This window comes from Cherax quadricarinatus, chromosome 3, assembly GCF_038502225.1.
Source record: "Cherax quadricarinatus isolate ZL_2023a chromosome 3, ASM3850222v1, whole genome shotgun sequence".
NCBI classification, from domain to species: domain Eukaryota; kingdom Metazoa; phylum Arthropoda; class Malacostraca; order Decapoda; family Parastacidae; genus Cherax; species Cherax quadricarinatus.
In genome coordinates, this window is record NC_091294.1 from 27,147,814 (window position 1) to 27,166,061 (window position 18,248).

Here is an 18,248-nt window from a genome sequence, read left to right on the forward strand (position 1 = left end):
TTCAGTGCCTGCTTGAAGACAGTCAGGGGTCTATTGGTAATCCCCCTTATGTGCGCTGGGAGGCAGTTGAACAGTCTAGGGCCCCTGACACTTATTGTGTTGTCTCTTAACGTGCTAGTGACACCCCTGCTTTACATTGGGGGGGGGGATGTTACATCGTCTGCCGAGTCTTTTGCTTTCGTAGGGAGTAATTTTCGTGTGCAAGTTCGGTACTAGTCCCTCCAGGATTTTCCAGGTGTATATAATCACGTATCTCTCCTGCCTGCGTTCCAGGAAGTACAAGTTCAGGAACTTCAAGTGCTCCCTGTAACTGAGGTGTTTTATCTCAGTTATGTGTGCTGTGAAGGTTCTCTGTACATTTTCTAGGTCAGCAATTTCACCTGCCTTGAAAGGTGCTGTTAGTGTGCAGCAATATTCTAGCCTAGATAGAACAAGTGACCTGAAGAGTGTCATCATGGGCTTGGCATCCCTAGTTTTGAAGGTTCTCATTATCCATCCTGTCATTTTTCTAGCAGATGTGATTGATACAATGTTATGGTCCTTGAAGGTGAGATCCTCCGACATGATCACTCCCAGGTCTTTGACGTTAGTTTTTCGCTCTATTGTGTGGTTAGAATTTGTTTTATACTCTGATGCGGTTTTAATTTTCTCACGTTTACCATATCGGAGTAATTGAAATTTCTCATCGTTGAACTTCATATTGTTTTCTGCAGCCCACTGAAAGATTTGGTTGATGTCCGCCTGGAGCCTTGCAGTTTCTGCAATGGACGACACTGTCATGCAGATTCGGGTGTCATCTGCAAAGGAACACACGGTAATGTGGCTTACATCCCTATCTATGTTAGATATGAGGATGAGGGACAAGATGGGAGCGAGTACTGTTCCTTGCGGAACAGCTTTTCACCGTAGCTGCCTCAGACTTTGTTGACTACTACTCTTTGTGTTCTGTTTGTCTGGAAATTCTAGACCCATCTACCAACTTCTCCTGTTATCCCTTTAGCACGCATTTTTGCGCTATTACGCCATGGTCACACTTGTTGAAGACTTTTGCAAAATCTGTGTATATTACATCAGCATTCTTTTGTCTTCTAGTGCATCGAGGACCTTGTCGTAGTGATCCAGTAGTTGGGACAGACAGGAGTGACCTGCTCTAAACCCATGATTCCCTGGGTTGTGTAATTGATGGGTATGTAGATGGGTGGCGATCTTGCTTCTTAGGACCCATTCAAAGTTTTTTATGATATGGGATGTTAGCACTATTAATCTGTAGTTCTTTGCTATTGCTTTACTGCCCCCTTTGTGGAGTGGGGCTATGTCTGTTGTTTTTAGTAACTGTGGGATGACCCCAGTGTCCATGCTCCCTCTCCATAGGATGCTAAAAGAACATGATAGGGGCTTCTTATAGATCTTGATGAACACAGAGGTCGACGAGTCTGGCCCTGGGGCAGAGTGCATGGGCATGTCATTTATCGCCTGTTCGAAGTCATTTAGCGTCAGGATAACGTCATATAGGCTTGTGTTTACCAAATTCTGTGACTGTTTCATAAAAAAATAATTTAGATCTTCGACTCTCAGTCTGGTTAGCGGCTTGCTAAAAACTGAGTCATATTGGGACTTGAGTAGCTCACACATTTCCTTGGTGTCATCTGTTTACGATGTTGTTCTCAATTTTGATTTGGCATAAGAAAAGAAATACTTTGGGTTTCTTTCGATTTCATTTATGGCTTTTAGTTCTTCCTGCGATTCCTGACTCCTATAAGATTCCTTTAGCTCTAGTTTGATGTTTGCTATTTCTCTGACCAGTGTCTCCCTATGCATTGCAGATATATTGGCCTCTTTTAGCCGCTCTGTTATTCTTTTCTGCCCTGGGGTACAATGGGTTACCCAAGAAGGCTGAGAACCTGGGAGGGAAGATTGGGAGGCAGAGCTCAAAGAAAGGGAGGAAGACTGGGGAAGGAAGCTGGAAGAGCTTGGCTGGAAAATGGAGGAGAGGATAGCTGCAGAGAGCAGGAAGTTGGAGCAACAAGCCATAGAAGCAGAAGCTAAGATACAGTGCTTAGAAGAGGAACCGAGAAACCTGAAACATCTGAAAGAGAAAAATGGTGGTACAGACATAACATCAGGAACTTCTGCATCAGGCACAGACAAGGGGCCTGGAGGGAGCATAGATGCTATACTGTATACAAGGGCCCTATCAGACCCACATGGGGCCAAGGCAAAGATAAGGAGCACACTAAGAACAAATGAGAGGTCTGAAGACAATGAAGAGGCTGTGACATATGCAGAGACTCTAACAGACACCTGCAGGGGCCACGAACAGCTGAGCAGGAAAGACAGTCCACTGAGCATAGGGGCCTCAGCCAGGGAAAGGCTTGAAGCTCCCTTCGAATGCTCCAATGGAAGGAACTAAAACACCTCAGAGGATGCAATGGGAGACACAGTGGGAGGATGGAAGGGTGAGATCAGTTTTTGTCTACTGGCTCCAGGAAGTTGAAGGGGAAACCTATGATGAAAGGAAACAAGAGGAGAAAGAAGTGATTGAAGGTATCATGAAAGCAATAGGTGAGGGCAACATGACTCGGGTGGTAAATTTTCGGAGAATTGGGTGGTTTGCAAGAGAACAGAAACGGCCTCTCAAAGTAATTTGCAAGGCAGAATCAACTCGAACAATGATTCTGCAGGAGAAAGCACGACTAAGAGACAAGCAAGCTGTCTCAATCGAGACAGAACACAAGAGGAAAGGTTGATTCTGAAAGAGAGAGTACAAAAACGAAAGGAGAACGAGAGGAAATGACAAAGATGAGCAGAAGAACCCAGATGAAGGTGGAAGGGCAAACACATCCTCCAGAAATACCCACAGAAGGACTCCAACCATGACAACCCCAAGGTAACTGAGCAATCTAAACTGACAATCACACACTGATCCCTCTGCCCACCCCACAAACCCCACCCATACAGCAACCCCCTATGGGAACTCTGCCCCCACCACCACCACAATGCCCTGCAGGCCCCCACCAGGGCTCCCAATCCCCCAACCCAATCTTCTCCCAGGCTCACAGTATTAGAAATGAAGTCCAAGGTTTGGTACACGAACGCGGATGGAATAATGAATAAATATGAGGAGTGGCATGAAAGAACCAATGGGAAGTCCCCAGACATCATAGCAGTCACAGAAATGAAACTCACTGAGACAAAAATAGATGCAATCTTCCCACCAGGATATCAGATCCTGATGAAAGATAGAAGGAGCAGAGGGGGAGGTGGGGTTGCTCTGCTCATAAAAAACCAATGAGGAGGAAATGGAAGGCATAGACGAGATTGGAGGAAGGGATTACCTAGTAGATACACTTCAGTGTGGGGAACATAAGGTAGTCATTGCAGTGATGTATAATCCACCACAGAACTGCAGGAGGCCAAGAGAGGAATATGAAGAGAGCAACAGAGCAATGGTGGGCACACTGGCCGAGGTTTACATGGAGTTCACCTGGAGAGGGTTTCGGGGGTCAACGCCCCCGCAGCCCGGTCTGAGACCAGGCCTCATGGTGAATCAGGGTCTGATCAACCAGGCTGTTACTGCTGGCCACACGCAAGCTGACGTACAAACCACAGCCCGGTTGGTCAGGTACTGACTTTAGGTGCCTGTCCAGGGCCTTCTTGAAGACAGACAGGGTCTACTGGTAATCCCCCTTATGTATGCTGGGAGGCAATTGAACAGTCTTGGGCCCCGGACACTTATTGTGTTGTCTCTCAGTGTATGCGTGGCGCCCCTGCTTTTCATCGGGGAAATGTGGCAAGAAGAGCTCACTCGAGCAGAGCAAAGTTACTGGTTATGGGCGATTTCAACCACAGGGAGATCGACTGGGAAAACCTGGAGCCACACGGGGGTCCTGAAACATGGAGAGCCAAGATGATGGATGTGGTACTGGAAAACCTTATGCATCAAGATGTTAAGGACATTACCAGAGAGAGAGGGGAGATGAGAGGCTCAGACTATATAAGAGAAGACTACACAGGTATGAGGAACTTCCTGCAGGAGGTTCAGTGGGACAGAAAATTGGCAGGAAAGTCAGTAAATGAAATGATGGAATACGTCGCAACAAAATGCAGGGAGGCAGATGAAAGGTTTGTTCCCAAGAACAATAGAAATAATGGGAAGACCAAAGCGAGTCCTTTGTTTACCAGAAGGTGTAGGGAGGCAAAATCTAAGTGCACCAGAGAATGGAAAAGGTATAGGAGGCAAAGGACCCAGGAAAATAGAAAAACTGGTCAAAGAGTCAAAAACGAGTATGCATAGATAAAGTGGGAGGCCCAGCGACAGTACGAAAACGACATAGCATCGAAATCCAAGTCTGACCCAAAACTGCTGTATAGCCACATTAGGAGGAAGACAACAGTCAAAGACCAGGTGATCAGGCTGAGGAAAGAAGGTGGAGAACTCACAAGAAACGATCAAGAGGTATGTGAGGAGCTCAACAAAAGATTTATGGAAGTATTTACAGTGGAGACAGGAAGGCCTCTGGGTGGACAGAACAGAGGGGGACGCCAACAAGGAATATACCAACAAGTGTTGGATGACATGCACACAACTGAGGAGGAGGTGAAGAAGCTGCTAAGGAACCTTGATACCTCAAAGGCAATGAGACCAGACAATATCTTCCTGTGGGTCCTTAGAGAGGGAGCAGAAATGCTGTGTGTGCCACTAACCACAATCTTCAACACATCCCTTGAAACTGGGCAATTACCTGAGGTGTGGAAGACGGCAACTGTAGTACTTATATTTAAAAAAAGAGACAGAAAAGAGTTACTAAACTATAGACCAGAGTCACTGACATGTATAGCATGCAAAGTCATGGAGAAGACTATCAGGGGGAGAGTGGTGGAGCACCTGGAATGGAATAAGAGTATAAACGCCAACCAGCACAGATTTATGGAAGGCAAATCCTGTGTCACAAACCTTCTGGAGTTTTATGATAAAATAACAGAAGTAAGACATGAGAGAGAGGGGTGGGTTGATTGCATTTTCTTGAACTGCAAGAAGGCCTTCAACACAGTTCCTAGCAGGACATTGGTGCAGAAGCTAGAGGATCAGGCACGTATATCGGGAAGGGCACTGCAGTGGATCAGAGAATACCTGACAGGGAGGCAACAACGAGTCATGGTACATGATGAGGTATCGCAGTGGGCACCTGTGACAAGCGGGGTTCCACAGGGGTCGGTCCTAGGACCAGTGCTGTTACTGGTATATGAGAATGACATGATGGAAGGGTTAGACTCAGAAGTGTCCCTGTTTACACATGATGTGAAGTTAATGAGGAGAATTAAATCAGATGAGGATCAGGCAGGACTTCAAAGAGACTTGGACAGGCTGGACAGCTGTTCCAGCAACTGGCTTCTCGAATTTAACCCCGCCAAATGCAAAGTCATGAAGACTGGAGAAAGGCAAAGAAGACCGCAGATTGAGTATAGGCTAGGTGGCCAAAGACTGCAAACCTCGCTCAAGAAGAAAGATCTTGGAGTGAGTATAACACCGAGCATGTCTCCGAAAGCACACATCAACCAGATAACTGCTGCAGCATATGGGCGCCTCGCAAACCTGAGAATAGCATTACGATACCTGAGTAAGGAATCGTTCAAGACACTGTACACCGTGTACGTCAGGCCCATACTGGAGTATGCAGCACCTGTTTGGAACACACACTTGATCAAGCACGTCAAGAAATTAGAGAAAGTGCAAAGGTTTGGGACAAGGTTAGTTCCAGATCTAAGGGGAATGTCCTACGAAGAAAGGTTGAAGGAAATAGGCCTCGCGACACTGGAGGACAGGAGGGTTAAGGGAGACATGATAACGACATACAAAATACTGCATAGAATAGACAAGGTGGACAGAGCCAGGATGTTCCAGGGAGGGGATACAGAAACAAGGGGTCACAATTGGAAGTTGAAGACCCAGATGAGTCAAAGGGATGTTAGGAAGTATTTCTTAAGTCATAGAGTAGTCAGGAAATAGAATAGCCTAGCAAGTGAGGCTCCTGTTCATTTTGTCTTTCTGGGAGCTTCTGTTCATACCCTCGGGTTCCATGGTGGAATGATGTGTGCCTCCAAGCAGTGAAGGCGCGTCGAAAGGCGTGGGCAGAGTGGAGGCCCCGACCTTCAAGAGCTCTGCAGCTGGCCTACCAAATACCTGGAGTATACCTGGTGAGAGTTCCGGGGGTCAATGCCCCTGCGGCCCAGTCTGTAACCAGGCCTCATAGTGGATCAGCGTCTGATCAACCAGGCTGTTACTGCTGGCTGCACGCAATCCAACGTAAGAACCACAGCCCGGCTGATCAGGAACTGACTTTAGGTGCTTGTCCAGTGCCAGCTTGAAGACTGCCAGGGGTCTGTTGGTAATCCCCCTTATGTGTGCTGGGAGGCAGTTGAACAGTCTTGGGCCCCTGACACTTATTGTATGGTCTCTTAACGTGCTAGTGACACCCCTGCTTTTCATTGGGAGGACGGTGCATCGTCTGCCAAGTCTTTTGCTTTCGTAGTGAGTGATTTTCGTGTGCAAGTTCGGTACTAGTCCCTCTAGGATTTTCCAGGTGTATATAATCATGTATCTCTCCCTCCTGCGTTCCAGGGAATACAGGTTTAGGAACCTCAAGCGCTCCCAGTAATTGAGGTGTTTTATCTCCGTTATGTGCGCCGTGAAAGTTCTCTGTACATTCTCTAGGTCGGCAATTTCACCTGCCTTGAAAGGTGCCGTTAGTGCGCAGCAATACTCCAGCCTAGATAGAACAAGTGACCTGAAGAGTGTCATCATGGGCTTGGCCTCCCTAGTTTTGAAGGTTCTCATTATCCATCCTGTCATTTTTCTAGCAGATGCGATTGATACAATGTTATGGTCCTTGAAGGTGAGATCCTCCGACATGATCACTCCCAGGTCTTTGACGTTGGTGTTTCGCTCTATTTTGTGGCCAGAATTTGTTTTGTACTCTGATGAAGATTTAATTTCCTCATGTTTACCATATCTGAGTAATTGAAATTTCTCATCGTTGAACTTCATATTGTTTTCTGCAGCCCACTGAAAGATTTGGTTGATGTCCGCGCTATGTGTCATGATTGTGACTAGACCTACCTGGAGTTCATTACCTTTGTAAATTGTGAGTTCATTACCTCTGTAAATTGTGAATTCATTACCTCTGTAACTTGCTCAGCTATCAAAACTTTGAGGCCCATTCCCTGGACCCATTATGTACCTCTGTAATCTTTTGACTACCGCCCACAGGATGGGTATGGGGTGCATAATAAACATATTAAACTAACTGTCCGCCTGGAGCCTTGCAGTGTCTGCAATGGAAGACACTGTCATGCAGATTCGGGTGTCATCTGCAAAGGAAGACACGGTGCTGTGGCTGACATTCTTGTCTATGTCGGATATGAGGATGAGGAGCAAGATGGGAGCGAGTACTGTGCCTTGTGGAACAGAGCTTTTCACCGTAGCTGCCTCGGACTTTACTCTGTTGACGACTACTCTCTGTGTTCTGTTAGTGAGGAAATTATAGATCCATCGACCGACTTTACCTGTTATTCCTTTAGCACATATTTTGTGCGCTATTACGCCATGGTCACACTTGTCGAAGGCTTTTGCAAAGTCTGTATATATTACATCTTCATTCTTTTTGTCTTCTAGTGCATTTAGGACCTTGTTGTAGTCATCCAATAGTTGAGACAGACAGGAGCGACCTGTTCTAAACCCATGTTGCCCTGGGTTGTGTAACTGATGGGTTTCTAGATGGGTGGTGATCTTGCTTCTTAGGACCCTTTCAAAGATTTTTATGATATGGGATGTTAGTGCTATTGGTCTGTAGTTCTTTGCTGTTGCTTTACTGCCCCCTTTGTGGAGTGGGGCTATGTCTGTTGTTTTTAGTAACTGTGGGACGACCCCCGTGTCCATGCTCCCTCTCCATAGGATGGAAAGGGCTCGTGATAGGGGCTTCTTGCAGTTCTTGATGAACACAGAGTTCCATGAGTCTGGCCCTGGGGCAGAGTGCATGGGCTGTTCGAAGTCATTTGGCGTCAGGATAACATCGGATAGGCTTGTGTTAATCAAATTTTGTGGCTCTCATAAAAAATTCATTTTGATCTTCGACTCTCAGTCTGGTTAGCGGCTTGCTAAAAATGAGTCATATTGGGACTTGAGTAGCTCACTCATTTCCTTGCTGTCATCTGTGTAGGACCCATCTTGTTTAAGTAGGGGCCCAATACTGGACGTTGTTCTCGATTTTGATTTGGCATAGGAGAAGAAATACTTTGGGTTTCTTTCGATTTCATTTATGGCTTTTAGTTCTTCCCGCGATTCCTGACTCCTAAAGGATTCTTTTAGCTTAAGTTCGATGCTTGCTATTTCTCTGACCAGTGTTTCCCTACGCATTTCAGATATATTGACCTCTTTTAGCCGCTCTGTTATTCTTTTCCGTCGCCTGTAAAGGGAGCACCTGTCTCTTTCTATTTTACATCTACTCATCCTTTTTCTTAGAGGAATAAGCCTTGTGCATACATCGAGTGCCACCGAGTTAATCTGTTCTAGGCATAAGTTGGGGTCTGTGTTGCTTAGTATATCTTCCCAGCTTATATCGGTTAGGACTTGGTTTACTTGGTCCCACTTTATGTTTTTGTTATTGAAGTTGAATTTGGTGAATGCTCCCTCGTGACTAGTCTCATTATGTCGGTCTGGGGCTCCACGCATACATGTCTGAACCTCAATTATGTTGTGATCTGAGTATATTGTTTTTGATATGGTGACATTTCTTATCAGATCATCATTGTTAGTGAAGATGAGGTCTAGTGTATTCTCCAGTCTAGTAGGCTCTATTATTTGCTGGTTTAAATTGAATTTTGTGCAGAGATTTAAAAGCTCGTGTGAGTGTGAGTTTTCATCAGAGCTGCCTCCTGGTGTTATTACTGCAACAATATTATTTGCTATATTCCTCCATTTTAGGTGCCTTAAGTTGAAATCCCCCAGGAGCAAGATGTTGGGTGCAGGAGCTGGAAGATTTTCCAGACAGTGGTCAATTTTTAACAGCTGTTCCTGGAATTGCTGGGATGTTGCATCCGGAGGCTTGTAGACTACCACAATGACTAGGTTTTGGTTCTCGACCTTTACTGCTAAAACTTCCACTACATCATTTGAGGCATTAAGCAGTTCTGTGCAAACAAGTGACTCTGCAATGTACAGGCCAACCCCCCCCCCCTTTGCCTGTTCACTCTGTCACATCTGTATAGGTTGTAACCTGGGATCCATATTTCGTTGTCCAAGTGATCCTATGTGTGGGTCTCAGTGAAAGCCGCGAACATTGCCTTTGCCTCTGCAAGCAGTCCACGGATGAAAGGTATTTTGTTGTTTGTTGCTGGCTTTAGACCCTGTATATTTGCCAAGAAGAATGTTATCGGACTGGTGGTATTGTTGGTACTGGGGGGGGATTTTTTTTCCGGCATTAGTATCTGTATCTGTTGGTTTGGAGTGGAGGCCATCGACTGTGGTTCCACTCCAGAAATGACTGGATTTGGTGTACGATTTCTGCCATTTCCTGCCAGTTTTTTTCCTTCCTGGCACTAAAAAACCTCTCCCTCTTGAGTGGCTGTGGCTACCCAGGTTTTCCCATGGCCTGGATGTTTTGTATCTTTTTGTCCCCTTTAGATGGTATGCCTAGCAGTTTAAGTTATAGCACAGTCTTTCCTGTACTGAAGAGGTACACAGTTCAGGGTGAAAAAGCTTACAGGAAGGGAGTTTGCATTTTCCTGTTGTCATATGGGCATGGCATTTTCTAGGGTGGTCGTAGCTGCACGTCCCATCTGTTTTTCCAGATTTTCCATGCCAGCAGATACCAAGTGCATAGTATGTGCACAGGCTTGGTTTCCGTTTGCCTTGGGTTTCTGTGACTGTATTCCCTGTTGGTGCATGTTTCCCTGTCTTACTTCTATCCTCCCTAGCACCAACAATGGAGCTCCCACCAGTTGTTTTTGGTAATATATCCTCACTATTGCTAGTGGAGTCCTCTTGTTTGCTATTTCCTGCGGTATTTCTAGTTTGCAATATTGGTTTTATCTTATCTTTGACTACACTTGTTTCCCTACTATGGCTCCTGTCCCCTATGAGGTCATTTATATGTATTCCTTCCTACGTATAATTCCCGACTACCTGGACAAAATCTCCAGCTTCACCATTACTGTCTCCCAGGACAGCATCTCCAGCTTCACCATTACTGTCTCCCAGGACAGCACCTCCAAGATACAACATTTTCACAAATTTGACATTAGCACCATACCTGGGCGGTGAAACCCTGCCACAACTCTAAGTGCTCTCAGCCTTTCTTTGTATTGGGACAGTCTCGTTACAACAGGTCCAGCTAGTGGGACCTTACAGCCTAGATACCTGTATCTGGTTACATATTCTAGAAGAGACCCATCATGCAACTGGATCTAGCGAACTGTGCCTCTCTGTCGAGGAGGACGCCAATTGAGTATCTGTTTTATCAGTAGAGATTATCAACCCCAGGTCCTGACACGAGGCTAGTACATGGTTAAGGATGTTTTAGAGAATGATTCTTAATCGTCTCACATACAGAATCAAACAATTTTTATCTCCCCGGTTGCATGGTTTCATGCATGGAAGGAGCGTGCATGACTGCATATCCACCTTTCTCAACCTGCACACTGACAACTCATACACTACCTTCCTTGACCTTAAATCTGCTTTTGATGCAGCCAACCGACATGTAATCATTAGTGAACTTGCCAGAATGTATGTTGGAGGATGGCTTCTCCGCTGGATTAAAGGCTACCTGTCCAACAGAAAGTCTTCTGCGTTGTTCCAGGGGCATAGAATAATAACTGAAGACTTTGAATTAGGAACCCTACAGGGAGGTATGCTCAGTCCCACTCTTTTCAATATTCTAGTTAATGCCTTACTTAATACTATGCCTAGCCAGCCCCATCATTACATGATTAGTTTTGCTGATGATGTAATGATTCACACCACCGGATTCTCCAACACCCAAAACTTACACTTTGGTCGAGGTTCCTATTCCGAGCGCTGGAAGGCAGGGCTCGATACGGCGCATGCTGTCAATGGCCCTATAAACCCCAACAACAACAACAACTACTGGACAAGACGCGTTGAGAGTCGCGATTGGCTTACAGTCGGCGAATGAGGTTCACTCCAAGCTGTGATTGGTGGGCGCTCGACCAATAGCACGAGATAAGAGACATATTTGTTGTTGTTTTGGTTGTGGTGGAGGAAGCTGGCATCATGCTGGACGCTCTCTATAGCATCCCTTTCTTCGTGCTGGAGCTGCCCAAGCTCAAGTTGAAGAAGCCATCATGGATCACCATGCCCTCACCCATGGTGGTGTTCGCTTTCATCCTGCTATCATACTTCTTAGTGACAGGAGGTAAGTATCTGCCTTTATCCTGCTGTCATACTTCTTGATGACAGGAGGTAAGTGTCTTGCCTTCATTCTGTTGACATAATTCTTGGTGACAGGAGGTAAGTATCTTGCCTTCATCCTGCTGTCATACTTCTTAGTGACAGGAGGTAGGTGTCTTGCCTTCATCATGCTGTCATACTTTTTAGGGGCAGGAGGTAGGTGTCTTGCCTTCATCCTGCTGTCATACTTCTTAGCAACAGGAGGTAGGTGTCTTGCCTTCATCCCGCTGTCATACTTTTTAGGGGCAGGAGGTAGGTGTCTTGCCTTCATCCTGCTGTCATACTTCTTGGTGACAGGAAGTAGATGTCTTGCCTTCATCCCGCTGTCATACTTTTTAGGGGCAGGAGGTAGGTGTCTTGCCTTCATCCTGCTGTTATACTTCTTGGTGACAGGAGGTAGGTGTCTTGCCTTCATCCTGCTGTCATACTTCTTGGTGACAGGAAGTAGATGTCTTGCCTTCATCCCGCTGACAGGAGGTAGGTGTCTTGCCTTCATCTGCTGTCATACTTCTTGTCAGGAAGTAGATGTCTTGCCTTCATCCTGCTGTCATACTTTTTAGGGGCAGGAGGTAGGTGTCTTGCCTTCATCCTGCTGTTATACTTCTTGGTGACAGGAGGTAGGTGTCTTGCCTTCATCCTGCTGTCATACATCTTGGTGACAGGCAGTAGGTGTCTTGCCTTCATCCTGCTGTCATTCGTCTTAGCAACAGGAGGTAGGTGTCTTGCCTTCATTTGTCATACTTCTTGGTGACAGGAAGTAGGTGTCTTGCCTTCATCCTGCTGTCATACTTCTTAGCAACAGGAGGTAGGTATCTTGCCTTCATCTTGCTGTCATACTTCTTGGTGACAGGAGGTAGGTGTCTTGCCTTTATCCTGCTGTCATACTTCTTAGCGATGGGAGGTAGGTTTCTTGCCTTCATCCTGCTGTCATACTTTTTAGGGGCAGGAGGTAGGTGTCTTGCCTTCATCTTGTTGCCATACTTCTTGGTGACAGGAAGTAGGTGTCTTGCCTTCATCTTACTATCATACTTGGTGACAGGAGGTAGGTGTCTGCCTGGTGGTATTTGGCTTCATCTTGCTATCATGCTTCTTGGTGACTGCCTGATGGTATCTGCCTTCATCCTGCTATCACACTTCTTGGTGTCTGTCTTCATCCTGCTTTCATACTTCTTAGTGAAAGAAGGTAGGTGACTGATGGTGTTTGCCTTCATCCTCCGTCAACAGACAAATTGGAGTTTTTATCCCATTTCTCGGATAATAAAATATTACCAAGAATGATTGGTCATGGTTTTGACTATCCCAATAATTGAAAAAGATCTAGTAAAAAGCCTATAAAACAGGCCAGGGGAGGAAGGGGCTCTCTAACCTTCCTCATGAAAAATCACCAAATCAAATTTTTCCACCATTGAGTTCTTTTACAAGTTATTTCCAGAGTGAAATTGACCAAAATCATCACTTCTTTAAAAGTATATACATGTCTTCCAGTCAGTAAGACCATAAAAAACTACCCTAGAAAACACCTCAAAGTCACTGTTTTACATGCAGACAAGGTCATTATGCACTGCATGGGGCAAGATTTATTTTATACTTTGCACACTTGCTGCATGGATTCATTCTTTCATGTATAGGCCAAGATTTTCGACTTGCAGCATATTTGAGGGAACCATGAGTCATATGTAGCTCTAGGCGAGTGACACTGGCATCAGTGACATAGATCTATGTATGTGACAGCAAAAGGGTTAACATGTCATGGGACAGGATATATACACAGATTTATTTCAGGTTTGTCAACTCGTGCAAACTAAAAGTCTCTAAATTCAGCTTTGGAAGTTTCTAAACAAGATTTAAAAGTAGCTGAAAAAAAACTGTTAATGTGATTATAAATAACTCATACCAATAACATTTCTACAGTAGAGCATATTTTATTGATTATTCTGAAAAAAAATATTAATATTAAAAATATCGCCATATTGAATTAAAAGTCACTAAGTTGCTAGATGCAAAAAAAGTAGTAACTGAATCACATCAAAGGTAGATAAATTTAACTACAGTCACTAAATTGGCAACCCTGGTTGTTTATTTCTCTCGGCATATATATATTCTAAGAGTTTAATCCATATTTTAGTGATTAAAGTTTAGTAATACCTTGGTACTTGAACAGCTCCCAACTTGAACAATTCATTATTTGAATGCTTTGTTCAGTAAAAAAAATGCTTGGTAGTTAACCGTTTGCTCAGCACTCGATCAAACAATGTGCATCAGTCTCCCCACAGCTGTTGCCCTGTGCAAAACTTTACTGAACTTCGCTGTAAACTATTTCATGTTTCTTCGCATATTTTGGTGTTTTTTATGGGGCCTAAGAAAATTAGTGATAACAGCCAACCAAAAAGAAAATTGGTTCGAGTCACAATAGAGGTGAAAAAAAACTCATAACGAATTATGAAAGTGGTGCCTGCGCCTCTGATCTTGTTATCGAGTTTTGTGTGGCGAAATCTATGATCTGTACGATAAAAAATAGAGGCCATTAAAAAAACTGGTGTTGCAAAAGGAGTGAAAGCGGTTATGAAACAAAGACCACAAACAATTGAAGAGGTTGAGAAATTTATTGATTTGGATCGATGAAAAACAGTTAGCTGGTGATAGTGTTTTTGAGACCTTCATCTTTTAGATTTATGCAGGCTAGGCTTGTAAACTTCATGTTAAAATACTTCTGTAAGTGTATTTTTGGGGGTCTGAAATGGATTAATCTAATTTATACTATTCCTTTTGGGAAAAATTCGTTCGGTACTCGAACAGATCGGCACTCGAACACCCTTCTGGAACGAATTAAGTTCAAGTACTGAGGTACTACTGTATTCTTGTCTGGTGGTGAAAATTTTACGTGCATCCTTAACCCTTTGAGGGTTTTGGTCGTACTAGTACGTTTTACGCGTAGGGGTTTTTGACGTACTAGTACTCATAAATTCTAGCGGCCTCAAATCTAGTGGGAGAAAGCTGGTAGGCCTTCATGTGAAAGAATGGGTCTATGTGGTCAGTGTGCACAGTCTAAAAAAAAATCCTGCAGCACACAGTGCATAATGAGAAAAAAAAAACTTTGACCATTTTTTTTTAATAAATCAGCGACTTTGCAGTGTATTTTCGTATGGTATTTATTGTTGTATTCTAGTTTTCTTGGTCTCATTTTGTAGAATGGAAGACATATTACAGAAATTGAGATGATTTTGACTGGTTTTACAATGAAAGGTGCCTTGAAATTGAGCTCAAAGTAGCAGAAATGTTCGATTTTTACCAAACTTCAAAAGTAAACAAATCGTGCCAAGCGTGCAATACACGTCAACTGGTGAGTCTAATATTCTTTTACAAGTGCACCAATAATATTTATACCATTTTTTACACTAATACAGTAGTCTGCATAACAGTAAATCTTATATTTTTTGTGAGAATAAAAATTCAAAGTGGAAAGCAAAAGGATATAAGAGGGCCCTTGAGACGTGACTAATGACTAGAGGAAATGTCATTTTAGTGCCAGGAGTGTCTTTCTTGTTTATTCTGGACCCTATTCGGAAATTGGCATCTATTGAAATTTGTGTGAAATTGGCAAAATTGCTAAATTCTGACCACTGTACTGGATAGTTGAATTTATAAATGGGTGGTTTCTTGCACCCATTCGATAGAAAAAATGGACTTCTAGCGAAATATTCATGTTTTTTGTCGACTAGTACAGTGAAATTGGCCGAAAATGGGGCTCAAAGTGGGCAAAATCGCCGATGCGTAAATATCGCCGAGACCGCTAACTTTGCGAGAGCATAATTCCGTAAGTTTTCTATCAAATTTCAAACTTTTGGTGTCTTTATGATCGGGAAAAGATTCTCTATCTTTTCATAAGAGAAAATAATTTTTTTTTTTTAAATTTGGCCGACCCTGAGAACGAGTTTCGGAGAGGGCCTGTCGACCCTCAAAGGGTTAATAATCCTAGTGTGGTCAATAGGCTTTAATCTCGTTAAGCAACCAACAATATCATGGCATTATGGAAGAATGAAGCATCTAGCTTGTTTTGAGTGTTGGGAATTATGCAGTAAAAAAACAGACATGTCTGTCAGAAATAAATACAGCTTTATGCAGTATAATGTCATGTGTTTATTTTCTTTTTAAATTATAAGAATTTTGAGAAGAATGAATTTTAATTATATGTACTCTCCCTTGAAGGGAGGTTCCTTGATACTAGCAAGGGGCTCTTGATCCAAGGAATTGAACCTGATTTCCATTTTTAGGATCAAACCTAAATACCTTTCATTTCCCTAGGTACTGTATGACTCCTATAGGTTTAGTGCTTCCTCCTATGAGTGTAGTAGTTGTATTTACTATGTATGAATTGAATACAAGCATGTCTGGATGAGGTAAATATGGGGACCCCTAATGAATATCTAGATCCCTTTGAAAAATTAAAGGGAAATAAATCACATCAAGCTTAAATTCAAATATTTATTTCTTTGTTACATGAATGCAGTACAGATTTCTGAGAATTTTGTTGTGTTCCCAACTAATAACATTGCCATTAAATATGAATGCTGTTGAAATTTTAAATACAGGTTAATATACTGTACTTTGTATTTTAAGAATCATAATTTGTTTATTGCTTTTCAACTTCCAGGAATAATTTATGATGTTATTGTTGAACCTCCTAGTGTTGGCTCCACCACAGATGAACATGGACACTCGCGCCCAGTAAGTACAGTATACCAAAGTTTGTATGCTCTTGATATCTAGTGTTTTGTAAGGTGTACGAATATAATTTCTAGCAATATTAATTCTACTTTAAGACACTGCCATTACATGAACAGTGACACTGGCCCTCAGTACCAGACCTCTGCTTTTCTTGACCATTATTCAGTACAGCCTTTCCTCACTTAGCGATGTACTCATTTACCAACTCCTCGGACTTACGACAGGATATCTGACCAGTATTCATACCTAAATAATGTGTATTAGAGCTGATTTCCTCTATTCTGTTTATTTCAGTATACAGTATACTACTGTATAAACATTTAAAAATACAGTGGAACCTCTACTTATGAGTGCATCCACATGCAAATTTTTCCATATTCGAACAGTCGCTCAGTCGATTTTTTGCTTCCAGACGCGAGCGAAATTTCCAGATGTGAGTGGGTCTCGAGGGAGGTTCCTTGACGCTGGTGAGGGGCTATTACTCTTGATCTAGAGAATTGGATCTCAGTTGTTTGTTGGACTATCGTATTGAAACTTGGGCACTGTATGATGGAAAGATGCTTCTTAACCCTTTGAGGGTTTTGGTCGTACTAGTACGTCTTACGCGTAGGGGTTTTTGACGTACTAGTACGCATAAATTCTAGCGGCCTCAAATCTCGCGCGAAAAGGCTGGTAGGCCTAGGTGTGAGAGAATGGGTCTGCGTGGTCGGTGTGCGCGGTAGAAAAAAAATCTGGGACCCAGTGGTGCATTGTGGGAATGCCCTCTTAGTAAACAATGTCCACCATGCCTCGTGGTAAGAAGGTCCTCACTCCTCGGCGAATTGGGACACTTTTGTTCCCCAGTGACAGTTCTAATAGTGATGGAATTGCCAGTGAAGATGAGTTTCGTGGTTTTAGTGAGGTTTTGACCGAAACTAATGACCATAATATCGGTAATAGTGAGGAAAACCCAGACGACCCTCAGCCTTCCACCTCTGGTGCTGGGCCCTCTTGTTCACGTTCAGTTGTTCCAGAACCCAAGAGGAAACTTCTATTTTCCCAAATCCCAGACTCAGATGAGAGCATGGGTGATGATAGTGATAGTGAATATGAACTACAAGCTCTTCAAACTAGTTCCAGTAGTGATAGTGAAGTGCAATATTCCCCAGTGAAGCGTCAGTATATACGACGATATATGCGCTCTGGTAGTGTGCCATATGTTATACCAAGGGGAAGGAGTGTATCTCGGAGTACATCCCGTGGCCGTACAACAGGAACAGACAGTGAAAATGACGAAGATACTGTTGCAATTGGGATGGAAAATGTGCGTGGTGGTAGTGGTGCCAGCGGTGAGGCACCAGCAGTGGGCCATGCTGCCACCCACGCTGCCACCCACGCCGCTGCCTCAGCTGATCTAGAACAAAGGCCACCATCCCCCACTCACCCACCACACCAGCCTCCACAACCACAACCACCTGTCATTGTCCAGTACCCACCAGCAGACCGCACCTGGGATTGGCAGGAAGCTGTCAGTTTTGTTCCAAATCCCCACCAGTTTGATGACAGCCAAAGTGGAATACGGCCATCTTGTGCACTTGGGAACAATGCCACTGAACTGGAATGTTTCGAGTTATTCTTTGACGAACCACTGATGAAAAGTATTGTCATGGAAAGCAACACATACTACGAGTATACCATGGAAACACATTACTTTCACCAAAATCACGTCTACACCAGTGGAAGGAGGCAACTGTGGCTGAGATGTATCTTTTCTTTGCCACAATAATGCTTATGCCACATGTGTATAAGCACAAAGTGAAATCATACTGGTCAACAGACCCCCTGATTGCAACACCAGGTTTCAGTGATATAATGCCAGTGAATCGATTTGTGCTAATGTTACGTATGCTTCACTTCTCAGATAAAACCAGGCCTGACAGAACTGACAGGTTATATAAGATTAGGAATGTGTTTGTGTATCTGAAACAGAAATTCAGTACGCATTTTTATCCCTTCAGGAAGCTTGTAATTGACGAGTCTTTGATTCTGTTCAAAGGAAGACTCTCTTTCAAGCAGT

The 18,248-nt window shown here is 43.7% G+C and overlaps 1 protein-coding gene across 1 annotated transcript in view; it reads left to right on the plus strand.

Annotated features, from left to right (window-relative positions):
- The first annotated feature begins 11,139 nt into the window (after window positions 1-11,139).
- Window positions 11,140-18,248, plus strand: part of LOC128706535 (oligosaccharyltransferase complex subunit ostc-B) — a 46,032-nt gene continuing 38,923 nt past the window's right edge. The window contains exons 1-2 of the mRNA XM_053801455.2: window positions 11,140-11,432; window positions 16,119-16,192. Of these exons, the coding sequence (XP_053657430.1) occupies window positions 11,291-11,432; window positions 16,119-16,192 (216 nt within the window). The 5' untranslated portion in view covers window positions 11,140-11,290. The remainder of the gene's footprint in view (window positions 11,433-16,118; window positions 16,193-18,248) is intronic.